Source organism: Sinocyclocheilus anshuiensis, unplaced genomic scaffold (genome assembly GCF_001515605.1).
Source record: "Sinocyclocheilus anshuiensis isolate Anshui unplaced genomic scaffold, SAMN03320099.WGS_v1.1 scaffold916, whole genome shotgun sequence".
Taxonomy (NCBI): domain Eukaryota; kingdom Metazoa; phylum Chordata; class Actinopteri; order Cypriniformes; family Cyprinidae; genus Sinocyclocheilus; species Sinocyclocheilus anshuiensis.
In genome coordinates this window covers 10,208-20,379 of record NW_015548264.1, presented here as the reverse complement: position 1 = coordinate 20,379, position 10,172 = coordinate 10,208, and the positions used below count along the sequence as shown (strand labels likewise).

At 33.0% G+C, this 10,172-nt stretch overlaps 1 protein-coding gene across 4 annotated transcripts in view; it reads left to right on the top strand.

Annotated features, from left to right (window-relative positions):
* Positions 1-10,130, top strand: part of LOC107655566 (ATP-binding cassette sub-family C member 9-like) — a 47,457-nt gene extending 37,327 nt beyond the window's left edge. For 2 of the 4 annotated variants that reach the window (XM_016443093.1, XM_016443090.1), the window contains 7 exons: positions 946-1,024; positions 2,908-3,016; positions 4,723-4,826; positions 5,054-5,187; positions 6,387-6,449; positions 6,905-7,087; positions 9,233-9,308. In XM_016443093.1, coding sequence (XP_016298579.1) covers positions 946-1,024; positions 2,908-3,016; positions 4,723-4,826; positions 5,054-5,187; positions 6,387-6,449; positions 6,905-7,042 — 627 coding nt within the window. In that variant the 3' untranslated portion in view covers positions 7,043-7,087; positions 9,233-9,308. Of the gene's footprint in view, positions 1-945; positions 1,025-2,907; positions 3,017-4,722; positions 4,827-5,053; positions 5,188-6,386; positions 6,450-6,904; positions 7,088-9,232 lie in introns of all 4 variants that reach the window. The other 2 variants (XM_016443091.1, XM_016443089.1) reach the window with 1 other exon arrangement.
* Positions 10,131-10,172: the final 42 nt, after the last annotated feature.

Genomic DNA, 10,172 nt, shown 5'->3' with positions numbered 1-10,172 from the left:
GTATATATATATATATATATATATATATATGTATATACAGTATATATATATGTATATATATACACACATATATGTGTGTGTATATATATATATATATATATATATGTATAAATATATATGTCTTAGATATTTACATGTATGTGTGTTTATTTATATATACATATATAGACAGTACATACACACACACACACACACATGGAAGTGAAAGCAAAAACATTATGTAAGCAAAAACTTTTATTTTGGATGCGATTAATCATGATTCATCGATTTGACAGCCCTAGCTAAAACTGATACAAAATTAAAGCTAAATAGAAATATAAAAAACAAAAACTAATAAAAATGATAAAAGCACATTATAAAACTACTAAAACTTAAACTTAAATTAAAATGAAGAAAATAACGTTTAATTCAAATTATTAATAAATACTACAATAGTATATTAATAATGTTAAAATAACAGTTCAATAAATAAACAATATTATTACTCTCAATCTGTCTAATGTATGTTGTCCGTTACCCTCAAAAATATTATTAAAATTGTCCTAGATGAGAATTTGGTAGTCCTGATACCGATCGACCTGCTGTAGCACATAACACTCACTTGCGGTTTTGTCACTGTAGTGTTTATTTTCTCTCTGCACTGCGAAACCACAGTTAATCTCTGCCTGAATATCAACTACACATTGAAGCAAAACCTATGCAATTTGCAATTCCGTCATAAGCTTTTATCTTTATTAGTCTTTATTAACTTGTTTTTTAATAGGTGCCCTGGTTCTCAGTATACAAGTACGGCAGCACAGATGGCTTCTTGTTGTGACATGGGAACTGTAACTGTCCGCACTAGTTTGTGTAATTTAGGAAAGCAGCCCTGAGCGTGTTTATACAAAAGCAGTCTGAAAATGTCAGGCTGTGTCAAGTGCTTACGTGTTGTTCTTTTTGTCCCAGGTGGGCATCTGTGGCAGAACGGGCAGTGGAAAGTCTTCGCTGTCTCTGGCCTTCTTCAACATGGTGGATGTTTTTGAAGGTAGGTCTTGCCAGGACATCTTCCAAATCTCTATTTAATGAAATATTATGGTTCACCGAGCATTACAGCGCTCAGATGTATGTCAAGCTCGCCGCTGGGGACACATTGACCCTTGTGGATCCCTAAAGAAGAAAAAAAGTTTGGAAAATATGAAAAAAAGCTGTGGACATTATTTTTTATGTCCTCAGCTGCTTACCCTAGATACATTTAGTTCTTTGCCCGTGTTGTTTGTTCTTTTACCTTATGGTTACTGTCACTTTGACAAGCAGCCATGATGTCATACTTAGACATTAACCATAGAGATCTGTTGAGTCTTACTGTCATTATTGACAGAATTTCTTAGTCTGGTTGATTTAAAATGGAACCATAGCTTCATTTGTTGTAAGATATCAAACAGAAAGTGTATAAAAAACTGTTATCTAAATCATGCAATATATTTAGTACAACGTTCACTAATGCATTTAAAGAAAATTCTCTACCTCTTTCCTTCGTAATTAAATAAAAATGATGCAGAAGAATTAAAGCAATGCTATAAATAACAGTTATAACTAAATAGGGTTATTTTTGGGATATTGATTTTATTATTATGACAAACAAAAATACATCACATTTATTTTCTCTGTGAGTTTTATCATATTATCCAGCGTGCAGCATTACCATATTTCTCTTAGTCAAAATAAATCTTTAGCCAAATCAAACAGTTCATGCTGTTTTGTGCACATGAGCACGGCTGTTAGAGATGTTTTAAATCAGAAGTGCACCGACTCTCTCTTCACTGTGTCCATATAAAGGTAAAATGAAAATCTTAAGAGCTGTGTTTGGTCTCCTGATATCCACTACAAACCACTCTGTGTTAAAGTCAAGTTATTGTAAACTGACCTGAACACCCAAAACCAATAAAACAATCCTTCAGGGAAAGAAGGAAAAATGTTACTGGGATTAGTTTGAGATTTTGCTAAGAGCTAAATATGGCTATATCTTATATAGTTAGATATGTTAAATATCTGGGTAGCTGACGCAAAACACATCTATGGAGTTAATATGACATTTATATTGGTATATAATAGAAAGTGTGTTTTATGTGCCATTGCCATTTTTAAACACCTTTTAAATGGTATAACTAAAAGGAAATAATAGAAAAAAAATATTCAATGTAGTTTCTCAATTAATATGAGCTAAATATAAAATATAAACCAGAGATGTTATTGTTAACTAAAACTAAAACTATTCAAATTGTTAAAATAATAAATAATAAACAAATAAAAATATATTAAATACATTTTAAAAAATCAATAACAAAATAATTATCTAATTTTTCGCAATTAATAGGAGTTAAAAAATAAAATATAAACCAGTGTTGTTATTGTTAACTGGAGTTGTTAAAAAATGTTTAAAAATAATAAATAATAATAGAAAATAAAATAAATAAATCATAATAAAATTAAATAAATACATTTAAATAAATAAATACAAATATCAGTGTAGTTTCTCAATTAATATGAGCTAAATATAAACCAGTGTTGTTATTGTTAACTAAAACTATTAAAAATGGTTCAATTATAAATAATGAAAATTAAAACAAACATACAAACAAATAAACGTAAAATAAATAAAAAATATAAGTATTAGGTGAAAAACCTAAAAACAAACAAAAATGAGAAATACTGCTTTGGTAACTAACTGAAATAAAATATGTTTAAGTACTAAAATTGATAAAATTACAACTGAAATAAAAATAAATTAAAGCTAAATATAAAAACACAAAAATAATTTAAAAAAATGATAAAAGCATATAACAAAATAAGTAAACTAATGACAACTGAAAATATAAAAATATAATCTAATTCAAAACTTGGGTGTGTCATGATCTTTTTTTGCTCTAGGAAAGATTGTTATTGATGGCATTGACATCTGCAAGCTTCCACTCCAAACCCTGAGATCCCGTCTGTCAATCATTCTACAGGATCCAGTGCTGTTCAGCGGCTCCATCCGGTATAAACATGCAAACATGCTCGCTCAAACATACAAACAGACACAAAAATACGTTTGTATCTGCGTAATGCATGCACCTCACACGCACTCACTAAGGCTAAACTGACCCAAACAGACAAGACCAGGGACAATAAACACGCACTTCCTGCCTGACATTTTTAATCAGAAGTTCAGCATAAACACAGATCATTTACAAAACACAGGGACCCCCAGGATGTGAAATAGGGGGCGTTTCGATATACTGCCATTGCATAACTCTACTGTTCTTAGAATAAGCTATACATTCTTATGTATTTAGGATTTTATTCCCCTATATGTTTCTTTTCAAACAGTGTTAAGTATTTATTTCACTGGATGTTCAATATGTATCTACAAGTGTCCTCGGCTCCAGGCTTGTTTGAACTTCTCACGGATACTAAGTGTCATGTTTGTTTCTGAAGACAGTGAGCATATGGGGTTTGTTTAAAGAGGCCGCCAAGGGATAAGAAAGAAAATAAAACTGAACCACCATCGCAAGTCGCCTGGGAATGGTTTTGGGCAAGCTGTTGTCATGACAATGTTTATACGAAGCAGGCCTAATGGATCATTGGGCCCAGGAGACAGAACATACAAATTATTAGTACAGCAAATCTTTCCTTGATTTTAATTTCGGAAAATGTAGGGCCATAAAGGAAGAAGCTGTAGTTGGAATCCATTTCCCAGTGTGTTAAAAAAACGGATGTGAATATGGGTTTATTAGCATTTCCTCTTATGGTCATTGGGTGCATTAACACTACGTCCCCTGAGTGCGTTATTCATTAAAAGGGAAAGTTCATCCAAAAAAACATATTTATTCAGGCTGATGATGTCCCACATCTTTTTTAAGTGGAACAAGAAAAGAGTTATTTTGAAGAATGACCAAGCTGCTCTTTTCCATACAATGAAAGTGATGGTTATTTTTTCATGTTTTTGAAAGAAGTCTCTTATGTTCACAAAAGGTGTAATTATTTGGTCTAAATTACAGTTAAAGAGTGAAATATTATTACAATTTCAAGTAACAATTTTCTATTTTAATTTATTTTAAAATATCATTTATTCCTGTGAAGGCAAAGCTGAATTTTCAGCATCATTACTCCAGTCTTCAGTGTCAAGTGATCCTTCAGAAATCATTGTAATATGCTGATTTGGTGCATGGGAAACATATTATTATTAATGTTGAAAACAGTTACGCTACTTTATAATTTTGTTGAAACAGTGATACATTTTTTCAGGATTAAAAGTTCAAAAGAACAGCATTTATTTGAATTAGAATTCTTTTGTAACATTTTAAATGTCTTTATTATCACTTTTGATCAATTTAATGCATCTTTGCTGAATTAAAATATATATCTTACTGACACCAAGCTTGTAAAATATTGCATATCAAAACCAATGATTACTGGTTACAAGAAACTCAATAACCACTGACTTATTGAATATCGATGCTGTTACTTGCACAAAATTATCATATAACTTCAGAGGACTGGAATATAGTGCACGAGTCATACACCCAACTTTTCTGATACTTTTTAGCCCCAGTCTTCCTTCACTTTCATTGTAAGAAAAAGAGCAGCATGAACATTCTGCTAAATGTATCCTTTTGTCTTTTTATAGGTTTGTAACGACATAAGATATGAATGTCTGCTAATTCTTTGTGTGTTCTATTGTTTGCACCTGTGCGTTTTTAGGTTAAATCTTGACCCCGAGCGCACTTGCACTGATGACAGGCTTTGGGAAGCACTTGAAATCGCCCAGTTGAAGAATATGGTGAAAGCACTCCCAGGAGGATTGGGTAAGAATGATCCTCTCCAACTGTTCAGCCCTCATCAGGATCGGCTGAAACCATAATGTCAGTCACCTCATGATTTTGACACTGAGTGAAAATGTTCTATTGCAATGAAATGCTGGAGTTTTCTGACCTTTTCATGATGACCCGAAGCATTCAGTTTTATTTAAAAGTAATATTTGGTAAATCTGAACAGCTGTAAAGCATCATGCAGTACGTATGTCTTTCCCCAGACGCTGTGGTGACAGAAGGAGGGGAGAACTTCAGCGTGGGACAAAGACAGCTCTTCTGTCTTGCCCGGGCCTTTGTCCGCAAAAGCAGCATCCTAATTATGGATGAGGCGACAGCTTCTATAGACATGGCCACGGTACAACCACATCTACGGAAGACCGTTTCCATTCCATCAGAAAAAAAAGCATGATTTGATAAACCATAACTATGACATAAAAAGTTGAAATTATGAGATACTACATCATAAGTCAAAATTTTGAGATGAAATCAGGTTAACGAAAATGTTGACAAAGCATTTGGATTTCTGATATAATTATGAAATTTTTTTGTCATAATTTTTTATTTATTCACATAGTTATGATTTCGTATCTCAGTTTTGATTTTTTTTTTTTTAAATATACATTTTATATATATTTATATATTTGCCCAAATATACATCCATTACATTTTATCTCATAATTCTGAGGGATTTTTTTTCATTATTTTGACTTTATTCTCATAATTATGATTTAGTATCTCATAGTTTAGATTTTTTTTTATCTCATAACTATGAGTCATAGTATCTCATAACTATGACTATATAGTAATTTTGACATTTTATCACCTAATTATGACTTTGCCCAAATTTACATCCATTACATTTTATCTCATAATTCTGAGTTTTTTGGTCATTATTTTGACTTTATTCTCATAATTATGATTTAGTATCTCATAGTTTAGATTTTTTTTAATCTCATAACTATGACTTACTATATAGTAATTTTGACATTTTATCACCTAATTATGACTTTGCCCAAATATACATCCATTAAATTTTGTCTCATAATTCTGAGAGGTTTTTTTTTTCATTATTTTGACTTTATTCTCATAATTATGATTTAGTATCTCATAGTTTTTATTTTTTTTATCTCATAATTATGACTTACTATATAGTAATTTTGACATTTTATCACGTAATAATGACTTTGCCTAAATATACATCCATTACATTTTATCTCATAATTCTGAGTTTTTTTGTCATTATTTTGACTTTATTCTCATAATTATGATATCTCATAGTTTTTTTTTTTTTTTTCTTAGGCATTAGGATTAGGCTTAAATTTACATCCATTACATTTTATATCATTTGCTAAACATTTATCATGTAATGTATTATAGATTGAAACAGGAATTCATTGAGTAAAAATTATTGGGAATTGATTGGATTGTATTAAAATGAAGTCAATTTCGATTTCATCTTGTTTGGGTCTTGTTTTGGAAAGAACGCATAATTTCTGAAAGCTGGAAAAAAAAAAAAAATTTGTATTAAAATGTTTCTTGTGGTAAATTCAACAGGAAAATATTCTTCAGAAAGTGGTGATGACTGCATTTGCTGATCGGACGGTTGTCACTATAGCAGTAAGTTACCCTATATCAACTTTTTTTGCTGGTCTGTATAAAAAATGGGCACAGAAATACAATACAGAAATACAGAAATAGATCTTTAAAGGGATAAAAGGACTTTTAATGCTTGCCAGGCTTTGACATCTTCAATCCTTTCCCTGATTTCATCTTTCTTCACCACTTCTGACAGCTGACAATCAGTCACTATCAATCTCTTGGCATTAACACATTGGCTTATAAGAATTTTATAAGCCTGCAGCCACTGTAGTCTGATGTTTGTATAAACTGACATTCAGAGCCACAGATACACAAAAATGGCCTTTCTGCCTCAACACGATTGAGCTCTGAATAAATGCATGATCTCTGTCTGCTGCACTTTTTCACCCGTTTTCCTCTCCTCACCCTCATCACCTTTTTCCCCTCTCTTCTTTGTCCTACTTTGTCCACCCGTCTCTCTACTTCTGACACAGCACCTGGTTTCCTCCATCTTGGAGGCAGAGCAGGTGCTGGTGTTTTCCTCTGGGACTCTGGTAGAGTGTGACAGCGCTCCTAACCTCTTGGCACAGGAGAACAGCCTCTTCAGCATCTTAGTCCGGACGCACAAGTAACCGTGCTTTGGCTCCGCCCCTAGGCGCCTACGCCCTGCCACATTGGTTGGTAACCAAGAGCTTCTTATGTGTGCAACCTATTTGAACACTTCAGCGCACAGTCACTAACCCTACACTCTAAAAAATGCTGGATTGTTTCAACCCAACTTTGGGTCAAATATAGACTAACCCAACTTTTGGGTTAAAAATTTAATGGAAAAAATTAACCCAACAGCTGGGTTAGTCCATTTTTGACCCAAAGTTTGATTGAAACAACCCAGCATTTTTAGAGTGTAATCTAAAGCCAGCTGACAAGTGTTTGACTAGTCTTTTTTTTTTTTCAACATTACGATTTTAGGTTGAAATGTGTTTATTTATTCATTTTTAATATAATTAATTTGGTTTTTACCTGGTCAGCATTTATCTTTCACAATTTTTAAATAACCTTTTATCTTTTTTTCTGACAAATAAACATAGTTTGACAAATACATTTTTAAAAATACAAATAGCCACAATATAGGTGTTGTGAGCCTGTTTTTTTTTTTTTTTTTTTTAATATGACGTAAAGGCCCTTACCTGACCAGGTATTCTAAGAAAATAGACTCTGTCCTTTCACAGCACTAGACTCTGTAAAATAAAATAAATTATATTAAATTTAAATAAATAAATGGAGTTGTTTTTTTTGTTGTTGTTTTTGCTAGTGGTCTATTAAATATTTATTATGAAAACAATATATATATATATAATTTTTAAACAATTTTTCACAACAATTTGAAAAATTATGTTTAGTTGCGTGCGTGTTGTTAACCAAAACAACTATTAAAAACGTTCAATTAATTTAGTTGAAATAAAAAAATAAAATATAAATGATGAAAAACTAAACTAAAATTAGCAATATTACCTCAGATACTAATTGTTGAACGCAGTGAACTAAAATTATTAGAACTAAAATTATTAGGCATAAAATTAAACTTAAAACTACATATAAATATTTATTTAAAGACTAATAAAAAACAAACAAAATTACTAAAGCTTTAACCTAAATTTAAAATATAGAAATAAAAGATAATTTAAAATATTAATAAAAGCTAAAATTGTATTTAAATAGTAAAAATGACACTAGCCTTTGGTGTTTATGATAGATGGGCCAAGTTATTTAGTTATTATTTCAGGGCCCTTTGTGAGTTTCACCGAATTAAAGGCCTGCACCTGCTACCGTTTTGTGCACTGGAAATGATTGTAACGTTCCCTCAAAAGCTTGATGTTTTACTCTGATCAGTGGCGGCTCGTCGGGGGGAGGCAGGGGAGGCTCAGCTTCCCCAAAATTGAGGTGAAAATGGGAGGAGGATGATTAAATGTTAATAAAATTCACAATTCATTTCAATTCATGGCTCAGAATGTGTATTTTTTGTTTGTAATTTCACAGCTGTAATAGCATAATGTTACTGAAGTTGGAAAGTGCCGCTTTTCTATTGCGAATGTGCCGAATCTGCTGATGTAATTACAACCGCTATGTAATAGAGAAGGGTAGGGGGAGGCCGGGGGAAAGCTGAGCTGATCTCCAATCAGCATCGAGTGTTCACTTTCAGCGCTGAGGAGTGTTGAGAAAAGAAACCTCGTAGGGGCGGCTAGCCTTCCTTCTGATATCAACCAATCATCATAGAGACGTAAATTACGTGATATTAGTTTGAACGTCTCCAGCTGCGCTGATAATGTACCAAGTGCTTATGAGTAGCGATATTGAATATTTGATGCCAACAGATTTACCAAGCTGTCATTCAAACAGTATATATACAAATTAAAAATAAAGGGAGAACACGCCTAACTGGATATAGGCTAACGTTACAGCAGTCGGCTCTTTTAACACAGACTTTTAAGAAGGGATGGATGTTTGCTTCAAGTGATAGGCCAGGTAACTTTAAGTGAAATTATATTATCTTGCTGTATGTGTGTTGTTTTCTGACTAAAAGCAACCAAAAAGCCATTTTAAAGTGGTTAAGCAAATAATAATAATCGGCAGGGATCCCCAGACCAATACAATTAGTGTGCCTCTATTTTAAAACCCACGAGCCACTACTGACTCTGATTACAGAATCTTGCAGCGATCTGAGCAACAAAAGGGCACAGTTAAACATAATCTTAACAGCTAAGGTGATGTGTCAGTAGAAATACATTTGCACACATCTACTTGAATGTGCCTGTTTTCCACAGCATCGTGTCCACACTATCCTGACGGCTGATCTAGTCATTGTGATGAAGCGAGGAAGCATCATGGAGTATGGAAAACCAGAGATTCTCATGGAACAAGAGGACAGCTTATTTGCATCCTTCGTCAAAGCTGACATGTAGAGTCACTCATCTCCGTCACCACATTGGTTTATACAACTTTTGGCCTTATGAAAAAAATGACAGCCATTTTAGACAGTTGCATCGGAGAGGACTCAACTACACACTGTTACTGTTTTATTTGAACCCTAAGCACAGTATTAGACTCTTTTTTTAGCATTTTCTTACCCTGTGGCTCTTTTTCTAAGTTGATGACGCGTGTACTCTGAAATGCATAAGCAATAAGCATTTATCTACTGTGTTTTGATTAGTACCAACACTGTACAGAGCACATCTGTCCGGTTGAGGCCTGACGCTCTTGTCTGTCTTGTCTGAAGTGCACTGCTGATACAGATTTAGGGAAGGAGGACAAATACAGCTGGCTCCCCAAAGCCTGCACCCTCACATGCCTGTGGAGTCCTGCAATGTCCACCAGATCAACCCTAATGTGTTATTCACACCCTATATACAAAACTGATTGTATTTTATACTTTGTACTGTATTCCTCTTATGCAAATTGCTTAACCAAAAACCTATTTTTAGTGGGGGGGGTTCTCTTTTGGACGTTTTATCATGAGATTCACCCTATAAAAACACCATAAAAGATTTACCATATATTTGAATGCATACTCTAAGCAAACAGGCCTACACTTTTTCTGAGTACACTACAAGTTAAATATCATTTCAAACAATGTAATTTCTCTCTCCTAAGCCGCTATGACGTTTTGTTATGGGGATGTCAAAACGAGTCTGCAGTCTTTACAGCCAAGCGATATATTGTACACATTACCCTGTTGAAAAAACCAGCATATGCTGGTTAGGTATG